Raw genomic sequence first — 25,661 nt, 5'->3', positions numbered from 1 at the left:
AATGTCACATCGAAAGAGAGGTAGCCATTTATATTAATCAAAGTTACAAATGATTCTCAGTATCATCTTGTCATCCTCATCCAATGCACATATTTTCTAAAACGACCCCATCTTATAAAGGGCACAGTCTCCTTGTATGATTAAAAAACATTTGCTTACATACTTGTCTCATCTTCTGAATTTCTACTATTTAGTTTAGGGACACATTTGTTTATTCAAATAGATGCCAAAAAATGAATAATCAGTTCAGAGACTGAACATACACCTACAACAACAGCTCTGTACGTTCAGCTTGAGCTTGCAGAAATGACTTCAAATGTTCAAACAAACACAACTATTGTTGATTCACGTCCTTTCTATATTCTGTTGGACATGATCCTAGTGTTGAGTCTCCTAAAAAATGACCTGCTTTTGGACAGCTTGAGCTTCTTCTTCCAATCCATGTTCTTTTTCTGGTAAACACTATCCCACCTGTCCTCCTCCTCATCTCCCACCCAGGGGACCCAGGCACCTCCATTGAGGTGGGGTTCAGCCCGTGGGTCCTCTGATGGGTATCTTACTGGCACTGAAGTGCGGTTGTAGTAAACCAGTCTGGCCAGCAGCTCTTTCACAACATCTGGTCTCTGCTCAGAAAGGTCAAAACGCTCGTAGGGGTCCCCGGAGATGTTGAAAAGCCACACTGATTTGCGAGGTTGAGTGTGGCGCTCCAGGTTCCACCAGCTGCCAGGGAAACCTGGAAGCATCTGTGGCGGGATCCACTCTCCATAACCAGGGTCTCCTGTCAGGAGTTTCCAGTCTCCAGCTCGTATGGAGGCCTGAATAGCTGTATTCCAAATCCCATATCCTTTCTGCAGGGAGCCACTGCGTGCATGGTTGTACAGAGGGTCAATGTTGTGGAGGATCTCCAATCTGGGGGACTCCTTCCCTTCACTAATGGTTTCCCAAACATTATACCCATCAAGGCCTTCTGTCAGGGACGCATTGCCTCCTGCTAATCCCACCAGTGTAGGGTACCAGTCAGTGATGTGCACTAGTGCTTTACTCACTCTCCTCTTCTTCCGCAACAGAGGGCTGTGGACGAACCCCAAACCCCGGATGCCACCTTCCCAGTAGGTGCCTTTGCGTCCTCTGAGAGGCCAGTTACTGCCGCCAGACAAGGGCTGTCCACCGTTGTCAGTAGAGAAGATGATGACACTGTTCTGATAGTATCCATACTTGCGTAGAGCGTATGTTATGTTGCGAACCGCCTCGTCGACAGTGGAGACCATGGCCGCGTACTTCCTGCGGGCTACATTTCCCAGCCCACGGTACGGGTAGATGTACTCCCGCGGAGACTGTAGGGGTGTGTGAACAGCTTGGAAGGAGAGGTAGATGAACAGTGGCTGTGACTGAGGATCATGGGTTGCAAGGATCTTGCGCACCCTCTGTGTGTACAAGTGGGTAGAGTATTTGCCCCTCTGACCCCAGGCGACTGATTCCCCCTCATGGAGGTCAAAGCCACACAGGCCAGGGCCATCACAGGAATCATAGGTGTAGTAGTTCACACTGCCGGTTAGGGAACCAAAATATGTGTCAAACCCACGACGAGTGGGCAAACACTCCTTCTTGTAGAAGCCCAGGTGCCACTTGCCTACCATGTGGGTGGAGTAGCCGAGCTCCTGCAGCCTCTGAGGGAGGGTGACCTGGTCAAAGGGCAGGCAGTTGGGCTGGCGTGGCCGGATGATGGAGTGCTGGAGACCAGTATGAATTTGGTACCTGCAGAATTAGTAATTAAGGACATAGTCAAGATGAAACAGATCTAACAGATAACAAAACTAAAAGTGGAGAAGAGGTTAAACGATTACAGAGGATGGAGAAAGACTGTCACCCACCTCCTTCCTCAGACAGAGCTGAGAAGGTTTTTGTTTTCTTTTTTGAGACCTGATGTAAGATTTTACAATTCAACAATACGTTTTTGTAACATTTATCTCATGAGGTCATTTAAAACACAGGCAATACTGGATATAACAGTAAGGATACTGAAGCCACAGGGTGTCTGTTCGAATTATGTGATCAGAAATATAATAATCGAAACTTAAGTTCAGATTTATACTATAGGTTTGAAAATTTCAAAGAAATAGAAAACATTAATCCCTTTTTACAGTTTTGTACATAAAATACATGGTTCAATGCTTTGATTGTATGTCATAAACATATACCAAGTTGTAAATCTAATAATCTATAGTTTTTACATTTATTTTTTGAGACATAAAGAACAAAAATCCATATCCATCCATACTTAAATCCATTCATGTGTAGTTTTGCTTCATCACCGCTTTCCCATTCATTCAAATGTTACAACAAGAACAAATATCGTATCACATTGTGAAATGCATCCAGTCAAATAAATTCATTATTCAGACATTTGCAGGAAAAACATTGCAAAATTCTGCAGATATTTGTGTCTATATGCAGAAAGTCCCTATTCAAATGATTAAAGGAGCAAAAAGTGACAAAGGTCTGAGGAAACACATTTTACCTGCCAGTGATGAGTTGACTTCGGGATGGGGTGCAGATGGGCTGGACGTAGTAATTCTCCAGCTTCACTCCATCCGCAGCCAGTTTATCCAGCACCGGTGTCTTTATGTCAGAGCTATGATAGCCGATGTCGTTGAAGCCCTGGTCGTCTGTCAAGATGAAAATGATGTGAGGAGGCTGAGGGACAGGAGACCTGTTAATAAAGGTTTGGTCAGGCTCGTTCTCCAACTGGTTAGGGCTCATGAAATCCCAGGTGAGGTACCCGAGGCTGAGCAGGCTCATCATGGAGAAACCGGTCAGAGCTGTTGTTGCCATGGTTCTTGACAATTGAAATCACTCAGACCTGCTAAAGTATTTAGTATACTGTCACAAAATCATTGTGCAGTGAGGTGCAGAGTAAAATAAAATCTCATCAGATGTCGCAACTGACCCTTGACAGCTTGAATGCCAGCTAAGAAATCCTATGGAAAGAAGAGCTACACCTCCATCCTCACTGACTCTCCAAACTGTTTCAGCCTCCTTTGAAAGCATTTCCCTTTCCCTAGTGGTCTCATTAACCCCGCCCATTTTGCCTTGCTTGCTCGCTGAAATAACATCAGCCCCCTCCACCCACCCCCAAAACACACACAGAGAAGTATTTCTACTACATCCAGGTGTTAATGGAGAGTTTACATCTCATGTTAGTGATACTTTTGCTAAATCTGACAATTACTCTGCAGCATTATAGATCTGATAACTGCACGTCTGTTGCAAACTCACGTTTTACTTTAAACATGAGAGCAGCTGAAACATCAAAGCCTAATTTATGCCTCTTCATGGTCATTTGATTTCAATGAACTACAAGTTTAATAATTAATAGAAAGCAAAAACAAATTCACATCTGACTTGGTTTAGCTGTGACTGGCGGAGGTCTACAGAGAAAATACAGTGTGTGTGCATGTGTGTGTCTTTGGGCGGCAGTGGGGCCCAACAGACACAATCGCGGACACTGTTCCCCACTCCACTCCACAGCGCTCACAAACACTCTCTTATTATTTGCGCTGTTTTATGAGCAGTGGAGACCTGAGGAGAGAGTCAGAGCAGACTTCCCAGGTTCTGATAACATCTCCTGCAAGGCGTCAAAGAAGCACTTTACAAATCATCCAACGGGTCAACAGAAAGCAGCAGGGCTGCACAGTTTCAGCCTCAGCTCTTGAGTGGAGGTATTTCTCCGCAGCATACAGGCCAGTGGGCCTTCATCATGCTGCAGATTCATTTTGATTGGGAATCAGGGAAGATCTGGGGAGAAATGGACAGATAAAGGAAGATAGAAACCAATCAGAATTAAATTCATGTAAAAGACATTGGAAACCTCCTCCTCCCTCCTTACTGCTTTCAATGTGGCATGCACCTTTTGTTACATGTTGCTTCGTACTATAACAAGCCACTTAGTGGGAAACCTCCAGAGGTGGAAAGTAACGCAGTACAAATACTTTGTCACTGTACTTTTTCAGGTAGCCGTACTTTTCTTGAGTGTTTCTTTTTCTGACGAGTTTTTACTTTTACTGCCTACATTTGTACACAAATATCTGTACTTTCTACTCCGTACGTTGGTAAAAACTGGCTTGTTACTTTTTCAACCTCCAGGGATGACATGACGTAAAAGACGTGACATGATCGGACATGACTAGAGCATCAGACTAGAGACAGAAAGTCAATAGAAGAAGAAGACAGACAATAGTGATATTGAGCCCTCTCCAACAACTGCCATTTTTGGTATTGCATCGTGTTCAGATGGGTCCACTCTCCCAGCACACCTGCAAAGGGTCATTGCCTTTCTCTCCTTATTAGCTAGACGTGCCATTCTTTTTAAATGGAAGGATTCAATTCCTCCAACAAGCAGTCAATGGATTAGAGACGTCATGCTAAATATGAAGCTAGAGAAGATTAGATGTACTCTCAATGGCTCTGTTCACAAATTTTATAAAACGTGGGACCCTTTTATACAATATGTGAATACCTTACCTGGTCTGGAACTGTGAACATATACCTCATGTTTAGACTGTTGTTGCTCTATCCTACTTACCTATTGTACTTATACAGTGATGCACCCCTTATGTTTTATTTATTTATTTATTTATTTTTTTGGGTTTGTTTGTTTTGTTTTGTTTTTCCTTTGTATGTATTTGTCTATTAGGTGTTGCGTCAATTGTTGTGGTTGTTGTTTTGATTGTGAAATATCACATGGTAATCTACACATGTGTCCGTTTTGTGAAAAAACACCATAAATAAAGTGTTAAAAAAAAAAAAAAAAGAAGAAGAAGACAGAAAGTCAATAGAAGAAGAAGAAAAAAAGAAGAAGAAGAAGAGGGACAGTTAACCATGGAAAGGTGTCGAGTGAGTGGAGAGTGAGAGAGAAAACTTGCAGCAGCATGGATCAAGGAAATGAACCGGGGTGTAACGTTAGCAATGCTATGGGAACACATCGTTTTGATAGTTTATAGCTAACGCTAGCTAGCTCTCAGTTTAAAAAACAACAACCCAATAAGTTTGCAAAATTATCAACGGATGTATTTTTTCATTAATGGCATTAAAGTACATTTCAGATCCTGTACTTTCTTACTTTTACTTGAGTAAAGGAGTTGAATCAGTACTTTTACTTTTACCGGAGTATTTTTTCACACAAGTATCCGTACTTTTACTTAGATTCAAGATTCAAGATTCAAGATTTTTATTGTCATTGTATTTCTAAAACGAAATTTTGGTGGCACTTAAAAAACAGAAGACAAAACAAAACAAAACAAGACGGAACAGCTTGGACTAAAAAAAAATAAGTTAAAATAAAGTATAAGTATAAGATATAAGATATAATTAAAAGTTGTAGAATGTGAATATGTTTGCCACTTCTGGAAACCTCACAGTTTCTCACAGGAAGTGTGCATGATTTGAGATCAGGCTGAGGTTACAACTTCCAACCTCGCCCTTTGAGGTGGATTTCAAAAGGCAGTGAATCCCCATAGGACTCTGAACTTTACAGCAGAAATGTTTACAGTATGGTACAACAAAACATTGTTTTTGTGTTGGGTGTCTTCGGAGGCTGCGAACCATCTGCATAGGTGTGAAACTACAAACTATCAAGTTCTACGCTCTTTATTTTAATTCCTGCATTCCTGTTATGGGCCATTTTCATTGTGATTTAGTTTCAGGCACAAGTTGCTGCACTGATCTTGTAAAAAAGTCCCAATATTTTCATGTTACATTCATTGTACTGTTCAGAATTTACTTAAAGTTCAGTGAGGTGAAACATGGCGTGGACTCAAGAAAAAGTCAGAAGTTCATCAACATACTGGAAGGTAAAACAGCACACCTTGCAAATGTTGATATTGGGACTGGTGGGCATGGAGGTCGCTGGGCAGCCAAAGGAAGTATGAGCCTCCCATGAAGGGCATGAAGGGCATGAAGGGCATGAAGTTGCGGTGGGGTTTGTTTGCCCAGCAGCAGCAGAGCCATCTTTGGAGCGGAGCTTCTGAGTTTAAGGTAGGTCAAGCCGGGAAATAGTGAGGGAAAAAAATTATTGAGGTGCACCTGAAGTTTTACACCATGATGTTTATTTATGTACTTTTCCTAGAGGGAGCGGCCCAGACATGGGAAGGTCTTGGCAAACCCAGAGAAGTTGTGCAGTTGTGCTGTGTGAAGTTGATATCGGACATTCGAAGTTCACAACAGAGAGTTAAATTGAAGCCAGGGGCCAGAAAATTGAGCAGGACAGAGAGTCATTAATGCAGCTGGGTGGTTTTGAGGAAACAAAGAGTCTCTTTGGGCAACTTCACTTATTAGATGTGACTCATCTGTTTGCTGTTGGTCAGAGGTGTAACTGCGGCAGCTCGCCAGGCCAACAACAACTCTACTCACGTCCAGCACCACAACACAAACAACGCACACATTCGGACACTCGCGTCTCACACATGTGCTCAAATATTAACATAAACGCATGCTGGACACACTCTAAAGTCTCAAGAGATGTTGATAGGTTGATACCACAGATATTTTACAGCTCACAGCTCACAGTTTGATCTGTCACATTGCCAAAGCAATGTCACTAACATTTCAACCATTAACCAGGGAATGACAGTATTTATGGAAAGAGTGTCCTGACAATGAACCAGGAACAGAATTTCAGTGACCCTTAAATGCTGAACAAACATAATGCTCGGTTTCTGGAGGTTATTTTTCACAGTTATTTGTTTGTCTTATCGTGGGCTGCTGCTAAGAATAAAAAGCATGTTGAATTGTTAATACTCTGGTAAACCACAGGTTGTCTAATTCCGGTAAAATTATTCAGCAACACATCAGGTGGTCTTGTCAGGTAAGTTACAGAAGGTCAGTCTGGGGCAACCCGATAGCTCGCTGGTTAGAGTCCAGCCTCTTTGCTGTTTGTCATACACTCTTTCTTAATGAAACACTCACTGAGGTGTAGATCTAGATGTAGATGAGTGGAAATTCACATTCTCAGTCAATTCAAATCAAATCAGCATTATTTGCCATGTATATAATGTATGTGCACACATACAAGGAGTTTGTTTCTGCATTAGGCCGGCAAGGAACAAAAAGGGATAGTGTCCACCAAATCCACCGTTTTTAAGTCAATGACCTGATGTCATGAAGGTGTATGTTAAATAAAGCTTCCTCTCTGCACACTGTTGGATTGCTACACATCATCAGGACATTTTGGGGTGAGTACAATAACCCTTGATAAGTGCATTTGAAATCTATTTCCTGTAAATTTGTCACGCTTGCTTTTGACAGTGCTGTGAACATCTGTGGTGTATTTGTTGGTTGTTCATTACCTCCGCAGTGTTCTGATTTCTTCAAGGGGACGTTAACAGATTGCCACGGTACATTGCGAATTTAACAACACCTCGTTTTCCTTGGCTCTTAATTAAACATAGATATTTTAAACACAATCAGTGTGTGGTTCCTTTCAGAAGCAGCTCATACTTCAGTCTAGAGAGACTCACTCATAAAGTTAGCCTGTGGGGCTGGTAGACCTTTCACCTTCCTCTCTTGTTTCTGTGTTTCTCGCTGCCACATTAAGCTTAATTAAACAGCAACCAATATTAGACCTTTGTTTGTTTTTATCTCTAGACTTGGATTAGCCAGCTCATAGACCCTTTCCAAACAGCTCCCAAGCCTGCATGTGAGGAGCTGTGAAATGCAATAATGACTTGAAAGGGAAGCAGAGACTGTGGGGTGGTGCTGCTGCTGCTTCTGCTGCCGCCGCCGCTACTCTGTGTTGGTCGGCTCCAGATGTTGGCTTTGGCCAAAGCAAGAGGTGCTGTTACCGAACGCGGTTGAACACTACCCCCTTTCTAATCAACGCAGCCCTGCCAGTAAACCTCCACATTACTCCCCCTCTCTCCCCAATTTTCTAATCTGAGTAGGACTGGATGGAAGTTTTCTTTTTTTTTCCTGTTCCCTTTTCCCTTGCTTCAAGTGTATCCAGCTCGTTGGCCCTCTACTGTGTACAATAGTTCCCTTGTTTCAGAGTTTGCTCTCTTTTTTTTTCTTGTCTTTTATCAATCTTTCAACGACAGTTCATTGAATTAGAAGTAATTTTAGGGCCAGAGACATTCATCTTTCTCTCTTGGTTCTTTAAGGTCTTCAGTGGTGTGAACGCCTTAAAGTCGTAAAGTTACTGATATTTTTCATACAAATACAAAGAGCACTATGCAGCACTGAAAATGTGATTCTGCAAAAGTGTCAAAAATGTATAGATGATGAGTAGTGGGTACAACGGAGGAAATAATCATACAAAAAAACTGAAAACTAGTGAAACAACTATCCTTTTTCCACTGTCTGCTGTCTCACCTTCAGTGTTACCTCTGGACTACATTATTACAGGTATTCATTGTTGTTGTTGTTGTTGTTGTTGTTTTTTTAATGGAAATTAACCTCCAAATTGCTATTGGCTGACTAACCTATCAACAGTAACACAGGAATTTGGGACTTGACAAAGGACAGACGCATCAGAAGCAGAGCAATCAGAAAGCCAATGTTTTTCAATACGTTTTAGCTCCATTTGAAGTTACAGCAAATTCTAAATCTCTTTCACATAAATTAGACACATTACGTAAAATGTTTTAATGTAATAAAAGTCAACATTGTATCTGCTGCCAACCTGTGCTTCTGTTTCACTTTTCAGTTGAATCATGTAGGTGGCAGTCTGGACTGCGACAGTGTTGCTTACAGTTACCACTTCTGCCCCAGCAGCCACAAAAACCACTGTAAGTGCACCAGCTCTGCAATGCCAGAAGCATGTGCATGTTTAAAAAGAAACCCCAAATTGATCTCACGAAGAGCAAGATCTCTAATATTTCTCCACACACCAGGCCTCACCGGGTGGGACCTCACAGCTGAGGCTGTCTCTCGATCGCTGGCCTCGGCCCCTGACTGAAAGTGTGTTTGATTTGGCCCCCGCCTTGTGGAGCTGCAGCAGCACCTGGTTAGTGAGAGCAGACACAACACTTCATTATGACCCTCCTGCAAAGCCACCTGGAAGGACATCTGAGAGGGACTCGATGAAGAATCACTACCAGTATTGAGTTACTGTTGTTGTTGTTTTGTTTCATTTTATTATTTTTAAATCAATGATTCAGTCAGTGAAACTTTTTTAAAATCATAAAATATTAATACACACGTGTAAGTGTTTCACCTCAATCAGTTTTATCACCGAACCAATGTGTCAGCGCTGACAGGTTGTGACACACAAATCTCACCGGCTGGAGCTGAAGGTAATTACCTGCAGAGTGAACGCAGATGTGAGCGGCTAAACACGTGGAATGTAAAGCAGATTTATTTCCTGTGAAACAGACTGCCATTTACGAGGGAAACCTGTACAAATATCCCAGTCATTTTACTGCAACATGTCATCAAAGCCAAGGGAAATGTTCGGCTTCTTTTTTTCTTCTGCTCGACGATGTAAAGTTATTTGGTCCTTTCTGTCGCTGCTTCATTTCTCCAGTGGCTTCACCTTCTGAATTGTCTATTTTGCACATTAGTGTTCAGTTCAACATATTGATTTTTAGAGTAAAAATGAGCTGAAGAAATGTTGCCTTTCCAGCTGTACTAATAGTTTTACTTACATTAAACCTTGGTGGTCCGTCCCATCAACACTCTGAGAAAGCCTCATAACCAGCTCATTAGCCCAAACCAAGGGTGTGTGTGTTTAGGGCTAGAGGGGTTGTGGAGGATGGTGAAATGGAGCTTGGTGAGACTCACTGAGCCCTAGGGGTTGCACTATTTCAAATTTTTCAAAATCGACTATTATGTGGTTAAAGTCGAGTCGACGTCGACTAGTCGCATAATAGAAAGCAATGCTTTGCAACAATTAAATCTGTATTGTTGCCTTAAATGCATATTGTAGCATCTCACTCAAAAGAAAGCTACGGAGGCTTTTCTTCAAGTTGACGTTCAAGTTTATTGAAGTTTATTGAAGTTTATTGAAGCCTGAACACGGGCTACTGACGACCGTTGCCCCCGCCAACACCATAAACACAGTCAGTCTGATGCTTCTAGTATGCTTCTCTCGCTCTGCAAACTCTCAGCTCTACCATCATTTCCGTCTCTCGCATGGTGCATTCACTGACATCAAGGACGAAAAAAATTCCTTGCAAAATGCTGATTTGCAGCCTCCTTCTCTCTGTTACTGCTGGACGTTTGGTGCAGTTGTTTATTGACTGCGGTTGATAGGATCTGGATCATTCCTCTGCTAGTGTTAGCAGATGTCTTTCTGATGAATGTGTACTGAAGTAGTACATTTGTTCTATTTCAGGACTGTCTCATGTCACGGTAGAATGGGCTTCATCTTAAGTGAAGCATTTCTACACACTTGATGAACTGCTGCTAGTTTGCTGCAATGACTCACTGGGCTCTTCATCGGTCTTCTTGGGGGTGTCCGTGTTGTTATTGTCACGTGACCAGTGACTACTCGACATGATGCTTAAGGCGTCATGGCACAGGAGAGAAGTTGGCTAAACGACTAGTCTGTACAACCCCTGCTGAGCACTGACGTTGAGGTTGGAGTACACACTGCTTTCCTTTTCTGGTTTTCCTGATGAATGGGGCCCTTTCAGCTGTTTTTCTCCTGCTGACCCACTGCTTACCCAATACTCTCTTCTAGTTTGAACCAAGGTCTCACCACCAGCTTTCTGAGATGTACTCCCTGGCACCCTGTTGTGCCCACTCCCCTCAGTTTCCTCCCAGACCAATCAAACAAAAAAAAGTCACACATTTATCCAAATACACCTGAGAGACAGGATTCTGACCTTCCTGGCAGATTTTTTTTGATTTGCCCATTTCAGTGGATTGTTTTTGGATTGTCTGGATCTGTGGACCGGGATGTTGTTCCAACATGAAGAGATTTAAGACGAGAGCTGAGTCAAGAAACCAAGAGCCGCAAGTGAAAGGGTGAAAGAAATGGTAGCTGGGAGGGACAAAAGGCAGAGTTTATTTTAAGTCTCACATGATAAAACTAGTGTTATTCCCTCTGGTAATTTCACACTTTTTAACATCTGTCGTCTCAGCTGAACATACTTATAAAATGCTTTGCTGTCCACAAATGTACCGCTCTTCATTTTTGTACAGAACCCCTTGTCCAAGGGTTTCTTATTTTGTTCAACAAGATGCCTTCCCACTGTGCACTACTGGGCAAATGGCATATTACATTCAAGACAGGACTTTAACACACAGTCATATTCATCCAATTCTACAGACAACTTGCATGGGTCCTAACTAAAACTAGCATTTTTTTTTTTCATTTCAAAAGTAGGCTTTGTTTCAAGCATCGCCATGCTTAGATCGTATTGTGATATGTTAACATTAGAATGAAACGAGAGCCACCTGAAACTTTAATAGTCTCCATACAGAATAATCTTCAAGGCTGCTCTCATACTGCCAGAAAGACAGATATGATTGCTGCTGTGGAATATGCCCTATGAAATTAGATCAACCCCATTAACAGACATCTCAGGTTCCGTTCCCGGACCAGGATGTGGAGCTGAGACTAAACTGACCAAAAACACAGAGCAGGTACAGGCAAACTGAAGAAGAAAGAAACCATTTAAACTCATGCACATCCACAGCAAATTTAGACACAGTAAGAACAGGGAAGCTCTGCAGAGAAACCGAGAAGCTTCTTGCGTTGACCTAACCTCTACACCACCCTTGTATAGTAATCTTTGCTGTAATGCCAGTATTGTGTAATGACAAGCACATAATGGTTAAAGCTTCCAGTAACACCAGCATACTGCAATAGCAACATTAAATGTTATTTATGAAAAATAGCCCATAGAGAGCTGTGCAAATATTTAAACTATTATTAGAGAAAGCAAGTGAAAACACAGTTAAAACAACAATAATTTGAGTAAGAAACTATGTTATGTTCACAATAAAAACATACTTGAACAGATTATTCTCAAAAACTGTTCATTAATAACAATGGTTTAAGTTTGCCAGGTAATGTTTGTCTTGAATAATAAATAGTTGACACATACTAAAGGACTTTAAAAAAATAAGAATTGAACAAAAAAAGGAGATGGGAAAAAAACTACAGCTCCCGTGATGCATTGCGGCGGAAAGCGGAACTACTTCCGGTGTTAGAAGTTCAACGTGCTAACAAACATGCGGGCTACAGTGACAGTAGTTGTGTCCATCATGTGCTCAGTCTTGATATGAAAGTACTGCGTTTGTTCGCGCTGCGCGTTTATTAGTCGCCTTCTTTTCCGTTTGTCGAACATGTCTGTGAACGCATCAAAGCACGAGCTGCTCCAGCTGATCTACCGCCATTTGAAGGAGCATGGTTTCCAGTCAGTTGCTGATGAGCTACAGAGGCACAGCCCACAGGTCAACACTGTCCTACCTCACACACACACACACACACACATACACACACAACGCTGCATGCACTGACAGAGACAAGTGTGTGATTAACCAATCAAGTGAAGTTTGCAACAGTTTGTCTAATGATGTACAGAAGTTATTGTAGTCAGCTAAAGTACATTTAAACCCATACGTGTACATGTACGAGCATCACCACTAAAATCTTAATTGATTAAAAATGTTATTATCTTACAAGTGTTGTTTTTAGGCTGTATTGCAGTAGGCTACGTGTGGTATTTGATCTCAACCGTAGTTTAAATATGCACTTAAAACATGGACCCAGTCCACAGGAATAAATATTCTCTATGCCCACCTTTGTTTGTGATTAGAGATTTGATCAAACATGCATCAGCCGGAAGCACTTAGCAGCCTGTCTGCGAAAGCAAGGTTTTGCAAAGAGTATTAGGCGTGCTGCTTCATTTATTTATTTATTTATTTTTCAGGAACTGCGTCTGTTTTTGTGGTTTGGCTCCTCCTGCACCTCTAAACCATCGCTGCCACTTTGGTTCAGATTAGGTTTCGCCTTGCAATCGGGGTTCCTGCATTCGTGCATGTGGAGCCATGTTGCGTTTGACACGATCCATTAACCCATTTCACTGTACAGGAGATCAGTTCATTCATTCGTTTTCCGTGACGCTTGTTCTAGAAAAGGTCGTGGGGGAGCTGCAGCCTAGCAACTTTCACTGGGTGTGAGAGGCGGGTGTGCACCCACTCTGGACGGCTAACCAGTCCATCACGGGGCCAGCACATAAGATCTTGACAGAAGATCAAGCACTTTTCAATTCACGGCCTTGCACATTTATTATTTCCTCAAATTTTTAAAAGTGAAATGAATACAAATCAGGTATTTCATATTAAAATAAGGTCAAGCCTGAATGTTTAAGGTCTCATGGGGCCGGAAATAAAAAGCGTAAACAGAGCATCTTTTTGTGTTGTGTAAGAAAAGAACACATCAGACCTTTTGCACAATTATATTTAAAAATGACAGCCTATGCAGTGACACCTAACAGACAAGGTGACACATTTCAGGGAGGGAGGAAAAAAAACAAAGCACTCAAAATAACTGCGGAAGTATGTGCACCAGCTGAAGCAGCCTTTACCCCAGTCAGTCTATCTGGATAATAGTCAGTGTCAGAATCAGTTACTTAGACTTATAGTAAGTGTGAGTGTGAAACGGAAACCGAATAGAAGTTTCCAGAGTATACTGAATATCATTATTAACTGATGCAGTGTGTCACACCATTGTTTCACTGATGTTTTCCTTCCTAGGACAATGTAAAAAGTGTGCTGTAAAACTTAAAAGCTTGGTCTGTTGTCTATAATAAATACTGAATGTTTTTTACCTGTTATTTTATCTGCAGGATGAGACAAAGACACCGGCATCATTACTGGACATCTACAGTTCGTGGTTGAAGTGAGTGTGAAACTAAACTTCTTGACTGGTTGACCTGTGCTTTAATGATGTGTCTACTAACTTCTTGTTTCCATTCCCTCAAAGTGACAAAGAGAAAGCACAGCCTGACTCGGCCAAACGCTCCAAATCGAAAGGAGGGACGGCAGCTAAAGGTGCATCTTTCTTTGACATTTGCTTTAGATGCACAGTTTAGAAAAGGGAATTTTGATCTGTGCTAACTGGTAGAATGTTTTAACCCTCGTGCTACCTTTGGGGTCTCTGGGACCCCAAGCGAATGGACAGACAGATAGAGATCATGCAAGAGGGTAGCACGAGGGATAAAGTAAACTTAGACTCAGTTATCACTTTGTTTTGCAATTACTAAAAGCATCAGATGGGCGGCACAGTGGCGAGGTGGTTAGCACTGATGCCTCACAGCAAGAAGGTCACCGGTTCTGTGTGGAGTTTGCATGTTCTCCCTGTGTCTGCGTGGGTTCTCTGCGGGTACTCCGGCTTCCTCCCACCATCCAAAGACCTGCTCATTAGGTTAATTGGTGATTCTAAAATTGGCCGTAGGTGTGCATGTGAGTGTGAATGGTTGTCTGTCTCTGTGTGTGGCCCTGCGATGGACTGCCTCTCGCCCGATGACAACTGGGATTCTCTTTCTTTTCATTCCTAGTTTGACTCCTGTTTCTTTTTAGGCCGTCTAGTTTTTCCTTCCATGTATAATTTTGTATATACTGTGTGCAGTGTTATTATTCTTATTATGCACTCCCTGGCCAAAAAAAAGTCGCCACCAAAAATATTTCGCCTTTAGCTTTGATTACAACACACATTCATGCCAATGATTTGACCCTTCTCAAACAGAGTAACATCTTTCCCACGATCACAGGATGTGTCTTTAGACATGGTTGTTAAAGAAACGAGAAGCTACTCATTGCATCATTTGGGGTTAAATAACTTGCTGCCAGCTGAAAGATAATCACCCATGCAGTAATTATCCACTCATACCTGTTTGCTTAGTTAAATCCAGGTGGCGACTTTTTTTTTGGCCAGGTAGTGTATATTCTGTGCAGAACCACAGTTGCAACAGCTTCCCCTGCTGGTCCGACTAAATGAAGCTGCTAGCATTAATCTTTGAGGTGTGGTGGTGCATTTAAATGTATATTAACATGTGCACTTTTCACTTTTTCCAGCCAACCCAACCACACCAAAGAAGAAGAAGAACGACAAACCTGCGAAAAAGCCAGGGTCACAAAAAAAGGTGAGCTTTTATTTCGTCTTCATTCCTTTATCGTGGCCGCTCTTAAATGTTACCAAGCGGTTCTCTCTTCCTCTCTTCCTTTCTTCAGTCTGTTCCGGCAAAAAGGAAAAAGAGTGAAGGAAAGTCTGCAGTCAAGGTGAAAAAGCCCAGGACCAAAACAGCAGACAAGGTTTTAGCCACTGGTGGAGATGATTCAGACTCTGACAGCAGTCTGGATGTGGAGAAGTGGAAGAAGCTGGCCCTGCAGATGACAGGTAGGGGTGTGTGTTTTAAAACAAAAGACAAAAGCCACTGAGTGCGTTGTTTGGCATTCATGTGGACAGATGAAAAGGATCAGGAGAATCCTAGAAAAAGTTAGTTGGAGTGCTTTTTGTCGGTCCAGATAGATGGAGGGACTAAGTGATGTCTGGAGATATTTTCTGCAAAGTTATACAGCTGCCTTTATTCGAGTTTGACTGTTTTTTTTTTTTTATTATTAAATCCTTGATGCTTGAGCAGCTGCATTTCTTTGGCTATACTGTATGTCCTCATCATATTAGAAGCTCAGCCTCAAAATAAACAGTTGGAAGCACTAACTCTCCCCTCAGGTGAAATTAAACCGTAGCAGAAGTGAACGCCATGTGACGAGGTTATTAAAAGAACGGTAGTCATATTTGAAATGGTGGTCAGTAATGTGGAAGTAGTGATGAAACATGACCTTTCTGATAGGTTCACCCAGCTGTTTTTAAACAGGTGAATGGAAATAGTTGCAGTGCATCCGGAAAGCATTCACAGCGCTTCACTTTTTCCACATTTTGTTATGTTACAGCCTTATTCCGAAATGCATTCAATTAACTTTTTTCCTCAATATTCTACACACAACACCCCACAATGACAACGTGAAGAAAAAATGAGATTTTTGGAAATTTATTAAAAATAAAAAACTAAGAAATCACATGTACATAAGTATTCACAGCCTTTGCTCAATACTTTGTTGATGCACCTTTGATAGCAATTACAGCCTCAAGTCTTTTTGAATATGATGCCACAAGCTTGGCACGCCTATCTTTTGGGCAGTTTTGCCCATTCCTGTTCCTACAGGATGCGCCTGAGCTCAGTTTTGAGCTTCATGGCAAAGACTGTACTTATGTACGTGTGATTTATTTATTTTTTATTTTTTTAATAAATTGCCAAAATTCTCAAAAATAATTTCTTCACGTTGTCATTATGCGGTGTTGTGTGTAGAAGTTTGAGGGAAAAAAAATTATTTAATCCATTTTGGAATAAGGCTTTTAACATAACATGGAAAAAGTGAAGTGCTTTGAATACTTTCCGGATGTCCTTTATGCAGAATGATTGTGGTCAGGTCGAATAATGAAGGTCAGGCAATTATGTTATAATTTGCAAGTGACTGTGTCATTCTGCTCAGACAATTGTTCATTCACTACTTTCTTTATGCTCCTCTGAACAAATTGCCCATGTGCCATTATTTCCAAAGACAAGGCACAGAAATAATTGAGATAGTCGGGCATCGTAGGACTCCAGCAACAGTAAGAAGAAAAGTAAGTGCTTTCATGTTGGAATGTGACAGAATGTCAGGAGGTGTGGAAAATGCAGGAAATTACTGGAGATGAAACACCAGGGAGAGATGAGTCCTTACACTTAAAAGGAGAAACACAACCACCAAACAGGACAGCACCACCCATGAACAACCACGGAAAACAACGATGTCATACAGCAGCTGTTTACCTGCGCGTCACTGATGTTTTCTTTGAAGCGTTTGTGCTGCCTAGGCAAGTTTGTTCAGAGGCTTCACTGTGTTTTCTCTGCCCACAGAGGCGGACATAGCCAAGATGGACATCATCAATGCTCTGGACACCTCTATACCCCAACCCAAGAAGAGAGTCAGAAAACCCCGGGCCAAGCCTCCTGCAAAGACAAACCCTCCTGTTCAAGAGAATAACGTGACGGCTGAACAGAATGAAAAAGAAAAAGGGAAAGCTGTGACAGAGACGCAGACAAAGAAGAGTACACCGAAGAAGAGCAGGTCAAAAAATACCACAACGGTGACCTCCTCTGGCGCCGTGAGCCAAGAGCAAACAGTCACGGCTGTAGAGGACAAACCAGTCACATCCACTCACTCCCCTGCAAAACATAAACAGACAGAGAAAAGGGGAATTGAAACAACAGATGTAACGACAGACGTGACAACGCCTGAGCCTACGAAAAAGAAGAAGAAGAAAAAGAAGGAAAAGCAGGCGAGTGAGGATAGCGTGGAAGGGAATGCGCACGAGACAGGTGAAAACGGAAAAGAAAAAGACAGCAAAGAGAAGGAGACTGGAGTCACAGGGCGAGAGTCTGCTGATAAAGGTGTGGCGGAAAGGAACAAGACAGAAGGAGAAAGAAATGAGACCACAAATGCTGTGGTGGATAAGAAGACAAGTGCTGATAATGACAGCATTTCAGAGCCACTGGTACAAGAAAAGAAAGCCAAGAAGAGGAAGAAAAAAGACAAAACTGATAGTGAGGAAAATGTACCACTCACACCTGAAGAAAAAAAAGTAAAGAAGAAAAAGACAGATCATAGGGAGGGGATTTCAGAGCTGTCTGAAGAAGTAAAAGAAAACGCAGATCACATAGTGCAGAATGAAAAGACAGCTGGCAGTGCGGAAAATTCAGAGGAAACCATTGTGCAAAAGAAGGTAAAGAAGAAGAAAAAGAAAAATTCGGAGCAGGTATCCGAAGAGGTAAACGAAAATACAGAACAAAATGCTGTAGAAGACAAAGAAAATTTGGAACAGATATCTGAAGAAAAGAAAGCAAAGAAGAAGAAGAAAAAAGAGACTCTTAACGGTGAGGAAAATCAGGAGCAAGTAGTTAAAGTAAAGAAAGCAAAGAAGAAGAAAAGGGAGGATCCCGGTGAAGAAAACCCAGAGCAGATAGAGGAAGAGGAAACGCCACACCAGGCTACCGAAGAGAGGAGGAAAAAGAAAACAAATTGTGTTGATTCAGAGCCACAGCCTCCACCCATCCTGGAGGAAACGAGTCCTCCAACAGAGAAGAAGAAAAGTGAGTAATTGACCCCCTGAAATCATGCCGAGGTGCAGTGTGGATGTTTCTTTTTAACGTCTCTTTGTCATTCCCTCAGAGAAAAGCAAATTAAAAACGACTGACGGCCCCGTTGTTTCGGTCCCTGATGAAACTCTCCACACAGACTCCAGTGACACCACCCACAAAAAGGTATCAGGTATCTTGTAATCTGTGACCAGTTTCATTTTATTTTAATTATTTATAAACTCCTGCCATCCCAATTATGTTTGCTGCAATTCTTCACAGAAAAAGAAATCGTCAAAGAGCAAAGAGTCATGAAGGCGCTTCGACTCGTCATCCCTGCACAGCCAGAGGATGAAGACGACACATCATCTCTGTCCTTTTTCTAATCATCAACATGGTTAGAGGGTTTACTTAAAGCTGTAAAGAGAAACAGACATTTTTTTATTTTGGTACATATTTTATCTTTTTCAATAGTTTAATGTACAATGCTGCCTTTTTTACTGAGTGATTTATACGACGTTTGCCATTTTAATGGCATGTTTCTGTGACTGATTGTTTCATGGACTGGATGATGTGATATTTGAAACCCTGCCAATGACTGAACGGAGAAACGTCTCTTTAAGCGCTGTCTTAGGTATTTCCGCTGTTTTTAAACCATCAGCACAGTGAAACCAAATGAATCTGTCTTATAGTTAGCACAAAACAAGAAATAAACGTCTTTTTGACCAGCTTAATATTTATTCAGTGTAACATGTCATTTGGGGGTAGGGCCCTGTATGTGGGAGAATATGTGTGATTTTTACAAAAGTTTTAAATGTTTGGTAAAACTATATGCATTGTACATGATACTTTTAATAGAGATTAAACAATAGTTTCACTAATTGACTGTGTCTTGTGTTACGGAAGTAACGATAAAGGACTCTGTCCTGGGCTGCCCCTTGGACTCAGGCTGCCCTTTGGACTCAGTGAGGGAGGTGGGTGACAGGAGAGTTCTGGCTAAACTGTCCTCCATGCTGGACAATGAGTCCCACCCCCTGCACGGTGACCTGACAGGACTGAGGAGCAGCTTCAGTGACAGACTGCTTCACCCTCGATGTGTGAAGGAAAGATGCAGAAGGTCTTTCCTTCCTGCTGCTGTTAGGCTCCACAACGAGCACTCGTAATATGTGCAATATATCTATTATTATATATCTATTATTGTATCATTTCTGCATGCTGTTGCAAACTGCAATTTCCCCATTGTGGGACGAATAAAGGTTTTTCTTATCTTATATAAGCCATGTGTTTTTTGCTAATTGCGCCGCTGGGTGCGGCCGCTAGATGGCGCCGCTCAGCTGAAAGAGGTTACGCTACAAACGCAGAAGAAGAATGAATACAGGCATGGATTGATTGCTACCATGGCTACACTTTGACTATGAAACAAGTGACATTCAGTCGGTTTGTCCAGTTTTTATTGACCGCAAAATGTGGAGGTTAAACAAAGTTCGCCACAAAGTTGGACGAGCAGGCGACAGCTTGGATCAGCTCAGGTTGAAGAGGCGGGAGCATGAGAGAGGTGAGTGTTTTTAGGCTAACATGAAAATATGCTTACCTTAATGCCGAAATACTAACTACAGGTTAATATCAACACATTATGTGCGAGGAGAATGTGACTTTTAAGGTTGTCAAAGCTTGTTTAATTCTGTTTTAGGTGGTTGGATCGTTGATTATTACCACATGACAGTTTCCTTAAATATACGACCTTAACTCCCAAACCCCTATAAAACCATATCTACAGAGGCAAATGTTGAAGATCGTGTGTAAACATAATAACGCCTAGTCTCTACAGTACCCACTGTATATATTTATTTCGTGCGTCTTCGTCCATCTTCATCTGTCCATAAAACAGATCTGTCTACATCTCTGCTTGTTACCCTGGTGAGATTTGAAGTATCGCGAGATTCCGGAGAACCCACGAGTGGTTTGTTTATAGATGATGTTTTAAAAAGCGTTTCATTTACTAAAGAAACTATAAAAGTTGGCTATAATAGTTGGTATCTTTTCTTCTCTTATTAATAAAATCATTAGTAAAGTGGACATAACTAATAGCACCAACACAACTAGCATGGAGTCATTCACAGTAATTTAAATGTCCATACATAGAGAACACTAAACTCTGTCATTATGTTATCTTACATTGTAATTCCTACGACTTCTATGCTTTCTTATCGTAAGTTTGTGACTCATAGTCCCGTTTGACCACATGGCAGCTTTGTCTCTAACTGAAGACATATAGTACTTTGATAACTGTCTTGTGTGTTATTATTCGTTACAGCACTGAGACAGGCCCGCAGAGACAGGCATCTCGTGAGCAAGAGGCTCCTGCTGAATGAAGATGAGGAGCAGGCCGACGCCATGGACACATCCCCAGGGGAGCAGGTGAGTAGCACACACTGTGACTGATAATTTGCGGTCAGGTTCATTAAATAAAAGATCTAAGCAGTCAACGTCTGATTTCCACCAGGATGTGGTCAGTTTGCTCCATAAACTCCAGCTCAGCGGGCAGGAGAAGGAGGCCCGCCTGAAAGCCTTGAGTAAAGCTCTGCGCGACCCATCGGCACAGCTCACCTTCATCAAGTATGATAACATCTGTCTGCACAGTGTTTAAACGATGTAAGCAGCACCGTTGCCTCTGTGCGTCTGTCCGTGAATCTGTCTTTTGTTTTTCAGGCAGGAGAACAGTATGCATCTGCTGGTCGGCCTCCTCACTGGCTCTAATGCTCAGTGCCGTCTGCAGGCTGTTCGGTGTCTCCATGAGCTGTCTCACTCTCCCCACACCACCATGGCACAGGCCTGTCTGCCTGCTACCCCCTACCTGCTAACCTACCTGTCTGGCCAGAGCACCAAGTTCACCGTGAGTACGCATTCATATCAGAGACTTGGTGTAATATTATAGTTGATGAGAAGATTCCTGATTTTTGGTGTGTTTATTTTTATATGTATACAGGAGCTGTGTCTTTACACACTGGGTAATATATGCCCAGACAGTGAGGTTGTAAGAGAGAAGCTCCTGGCGCAGGGAATCATACCAGCTCTGGCCAGTTGTATAGAGGTACTGTCAACCAGTTTCTTTTTGGGTTTTTTTACATATAAAATAAGATAATCCCTGACCATATGCTACACAACACAACATAACTTGGAGGATAAGAAGTCCGTGTATGTGTGTGTGTGTCTGTCCAGAACCAGAGACATAACCTTGCAGTGGTGGAAGCGGTGGGGTTCACCCTCTCTCAGCTCCTCCAGACCAAAGATGCAGCAGAGAAAATAATCCCGTAAGTGAAGCGCTAGTCACGCACAGGTTCATCATTTCAGTCTCCTCACTGCGTTCTCTCAGAAACGTCTCGTTAGTGAGGCTTTGCTTAAATAAAACATAGATGTCTGTTGTGTAGTAGTCTTCCGCTGTGTCTTCAGGACGGTCCTGGCCTCCAGTTTGCCTTCGCACTTATTATCAGTCCTGACACCTGACCCAAAATTTGGCCTGGCCCCCGCCATTGAGTGTGCATGGTGTCTGCACTACCTCACATGCAGGTGATGATTTGTTCTTGTATGTGATTGCATTATAAATCAGTACTGCTAATATTTATAATAATAATAATTTATTGAATCTCGTGTCTTTATCAGCTCAGAGGATAACACAGAGTTGTTAGCTCGAGGGGCCCTGTTGCAGTGCAGTTCCCTCTTAGTGTCACTAGGTGACGCTGTGGCTGAAGGAAACAAAGATGAAGGAATGGAGCTGGTAAGGAAATGAACTGATCAAATACAGTATTATGTATTATACCGTATTTATGTAGTTGCACACTTGCTTTTTTTTTTTTGGTTGTCCTGTTTTGTTTTTCCCTTTGTTAAAATAATACATTCTGTTTTAATATATATGTCTTACCATCCAAGATCTCTTATTTGGGTTGCCAAGAATCAGGTAAACTATTAGTATTTATGTATTTGGGGAAAAAAGTAGAAATTACACATATATGGTGCGTTAATGCAGCTTCAAGGCCTGTTTGCTTTCAAGGAAGCCTCAGCATCAGAGGTTTGGCAGCACAGAAGCATCAAATCAAATTCAAATTCAAAAGTTTATTGGTCACATGTTTTGTAAAAAAGAGCATTCTTTACATACAGTGAAATTAAAAAGGGATAAAGCAATCTGTCTGTCACTGTGCAAAATACTTTTATAAATAGTAATGCATTTTTAAAAACAGGCATCTACCAAAGGTTATGCTATAAAATAGTTTAAAAATGACTTAAAAAGTGCAGGTGTTTTATTTTTAAAAGTGCAAAAGTCCATAAAGTGCAAAAGTGCCAATTAAAGTCCATCATGGTTGAGAAGTCTGACTGCCTGTGGGAAAAAGCTCTTCCTCAGTCTCTCAGTCCTGGCCTTTATGCAGCGTAGGCGCCTGCCTGACTGCAGCAGGGTAAAGAGGCCAACATTAGGGTGAGAGGCATCCAGCCTGATTTTCTTGGCTCTCGCCCTCACCCTCTTGCTGTACGTTTCCTCCAGCGTGGTGAGGGATGCCTTGATGGTACGCTCTGCTGAGCGTACAACCCTCTGCAATGCAGCTCGTTCCCGTACAGCACAGCTTCCATACCAGGCTGAGATACAACCTGTAAGGATGCTCTCAATGGCTGCTGAGTAGAAGGTTCTCAGGATGGAGGGAGAGACCTTAAACTTCCTCAGCCGCCGGAGAAAGTACAGCCGCTGCCTTGCTTTAGAGACCAAGTGACCCGTGTGCAGTGACCATGAGAGGTCCTGAGTGAGGTGCACTCCCAGGTACTTAAAGCTGGGGACCCTCTCTACCGGCTCTCCTCTAATGATGCCCTGTTTCCTCCTGAAATCGACCACCATTTCCTTAGTCTTGGTGGTCGATTTCACTGGATGAGTTTCTGGAAAATCCATCCCTGAAAAAGTTGTCAGAATTGTTCTGCCCATTCAGTAGTTTTTGTTTCAAACTAGAATGCAATTGAATGCATTAACAAGACTGAGTGTTGACTTGCCTTTGATATTTAAAAGAAAAAAAGTTGCAGATAACTCTAAAAACCTTAAGAGTATTCTACGTGTAGACATCAGTTATCATTTTCAGGCAAAAGTAAAAAAAAAATAAAAAATAAAAAATACATAAATAATTTCTGATCTGGAACACACACAAAAAAATAGCTCTTACTGTGTCTTCTCCAGCTTGTCTGTCCTCTGCTGAGATGCGTGGGGAACCTGCTGTCCTCCTGTCCAGTCAAAGACATGAGCACTCAAGTGGGTGACGTTCATCTGGTGGTTGCTCTGTGTGCACTCGTCCAGGCGTACCTGCACACCCAGCCAGGATTAGCCAGAGAGACTGCCTGGGTCCTCAACAACCTCACAGGTTCGACCTGTTTGTTTGACTCCTGCACTCATTTTAGTTTTTGGCAAATACCAGCAGATATCACAGTAATGATGTAACGAGGCTGTACGGACATCTATTGTAGCTGAGTTGCCTTAGTTGTGTAGTTTCAATTTGTTCTTTCTCTTGTGTATGTATATAAATAATAATAATTTTTGGTTTCCCATCATTCTCTGTTCCAGCTCACTCTGATGAGTTCTGCTCTGCTCTGTTCACTTTCAACATGATCCCAGGACTCATCCAGCTTCTGCCTTTCTCACGAGGCATTAACACGATGGTGACTGCAAGCTGTTGTTGTTTTTGGAGTATTCTGCACAGTCATCGAAAAAGATGCACGTTACGTCTCCCTTCTCACTGATCTGTGATTTCCTTTTATTCTTAGATCCTGAGGATTCTTGCAAATATTGCACACAAGAAAAAGGAGTTCTGTGTTGAGCTGGCGCAGCTTGGATTGCTGTCTGCGCTCTGTGCCACGCTTAAGATGGCCGACCAAGAAATGGTGACACTGAGTCTGGATGTCCTGTTCATGCTGGTAGTTAGTAGTTCGCAGGTAAACAAGGGCGCATACACAACAGTCAGGCATAACATTATGACCACTGACAGTAGAAGTAAATAACATTGACCATCTTGTGACAATTCCATGTTCTGCTGGGAAACTTTTAGACCTGGCATTTGTGTGGATGTTACTTAGACATGTACCACCCACCTAGACCAGACCAGGCACCCCTACCCCATAGCAATGACACTTCTTGATGGCAGCAGCCATCCCCATCAAGATGCAGCCTGACACAGACACACACACAAAAACAGTTTAGGAACAACTAAAAAAAAAACAATTTTCTAGATTCCAAATTGATCAAGTATCTGTGGGATGATCCACAGAGGCCCCTCCTCTCAACCCATAGGACCCAAAGGCCCCCACTAACATCATCCTGTTGCCAGACACCACAGGAGGCTCATGTCCATTCTCTGATGAGTCACAACTGTTTTGGAGGCACAAGGGAGACCTACATAATAATGTCATAATGTTATGTCCGATTGGTGTATACAATAACTCCCTTTTAAAAAGCTGCCGTATCAGTACCAGGTTGTACCAGTGTAAGGTGATGAGGTATTCTTTTCCCTCAGGTGGCAGAGGAGTTTGTGAGGCAAGGTGGGCTATCGCTGTTAGAAGCCATTCAGTACAACGGTGACGGAGAGATGAGACGAAGGGCAACACACCTCCTGGAGCAGCACCTACTGACCTATTAACAATAATGTTCATGACGTATGATGAATCATTAGTAGTTTAGGATTAAAAATGAATGATGTGAGCTGGTGTGGATGCATGACGGCTTGTCTTATTTTAACTTGTGTACATTTTAGAGTCTGTGTAATGCTGTAAGACATGTGCTGTCTTTGTATTTAAAGTTTTTTTTTTTAGCATTTTAACATGTAAATATGAAATATTTTTAAACCATTGAGTATCACCAATTAGTTAAAGTATTTGAAATGAATTGTATTTATATTGAGAAATATTTTTCTGTTCAGACACTGGTTTATTTTTGCTTTTCAAACTCCAGCGTCTGCAACTGAAGCTCCTTTTCACTTTTTTATTTTATTTTTATCATGACACACATTTTAGGATAATCACGGATTTCCGGTCGATAAGACATTGCAGTTATGCTTGCCAGTTCATTAAATGCATTATTAAACACAAATGTGAGGCAAGATATTCTCTGTTTCTCTGTTTGGTCCTGTAGTGACTTTGTTGCCTGACCGCAGAGGAAGGAGATTTATTGGTCGATTAGTCCAGTTCTGATCAATGCCCCGTCTTTTGAGATTGTCATGAGTATGAAAAGAACAAACTGTTATCTGTGCCTGGTAAAGACATTAATAAATATACCCAATTAAAGTAGAAAGAAACAGACATTTTGATTTTTTAGTTGTTAGCTGTGCAAAGTAAACTCAAATCAACAGGTCTACTATTGTACGATTTTTAAGCTTTAGGATTTTCAAGAAAATCAAAGACGCGGTTCAGCCTGATATACAAGCTAGACAAGATAAGTGTTTCCTCGATGAGGGCAGGCAGCTGATTTCAGTACAGATAGTTATGACCCTATTCAGTTGTTCTGTCATAATCATTTGGTAT

The 25,661-nt window shown here is 41.9% G+C and overlaps 3 protein-coding genes across 3 annotated transcripts; 2 read left to right on the top strand and 1 right to left on the bottom strand.

The window, feature by feature from the left end:
* Positions 1-356: 356 nt before the first annotated feature.
* On the bottom strand, positions 357-2,939 carry LOC311491606 (arylsulfatase I-like; the record flags this gene model as incomplete). The annotated part of the gene is made up of 2 exons (XM_084549578.1): positions 2,519-2,939; positions 357-1,755 (listed from the first exon to the last, which is right to left on the bottom strand). The coding sequence occupies exons 1-2, from the start codon at positions 2,830-2,832 to the stop codon at positions 357-359; spliced, it is 1,713 nt and encodes a 570-aa protein (XP_084405704.1). The 5' UTR covers positions 2,833-2,939.
* Positions 2,940-12,132: 9,193 nt separating this feature from the next.
* On the top strand, positions 12,133-19,253 carry LOC311492035 (uncharacterized protein). The gene is made up of 8 exons (XM_084550158.1): positions 12,133-12,396; positions 13,794-13,846; positions 13,931-13,998; positions 15,022-15,089; positions 15,178-15,343; positions 16,905-18,137; positions 18,217-18,308; positions 18,405-19,253. Exons 1-8 carry the CDS (start codon positions 12,289-12,291, stop codon positions 18,435-18,437), a joined length of 1,821 nt encoding a protein of 606 aa, XP_084406284.1. The 5' UTR covers positions 12,133-12,288; the 3' UTR covers positions 18,438-19,253.
* A 243-nt stretch (positions 19,254-19,496) lies between these two features.
* tmco6 (transmembrane and coiled-coil domains 6) lies at positions 19,497-25,414 on the top strand. The gene is made up of 12 exons (XM_084550314.1): positions 19,497-19,677; positions 20,437-20,540; positions 20,626-20,738; positions 20,832-21,015; positions 21,109-21,213; positions 21,342-21,433; positions 21,573-21,689; positions 21,783-21,897; positions 23,332-23,512; positions 23,713-23,807; positions 23,913-24,080; positions 24,659-25,414. The coding sequence occupies exons 1-12, from the start codon at positions 19,587-19,589 to the stop codon at positions 24,779-24,781; spliced, it is 1,488 nt and encodes a 495-aa protein (XP_084406440.1). The 5' UTR covers positions 19,497-19,586; the 3' UTR covers positions 24,782-25,414.
* Positions 25,415-25,661: the final 247 nt, after the last annotated feature.

This window comes from Chelon labrosus (genome assembly GCF_963514085.1).
Source record: "Chelon labrosus genome assembly, chromosome: 8".
Taxonomy (NCBI): Eukaryota; Metazoa; Chordata; class Actinopteri; order Mugiliformes; family Mugilidae; genus Chelon; species Chelon labrosus.
This window is presented reverse-complemented; position numbering and strand designations above follow the sequence as displayed.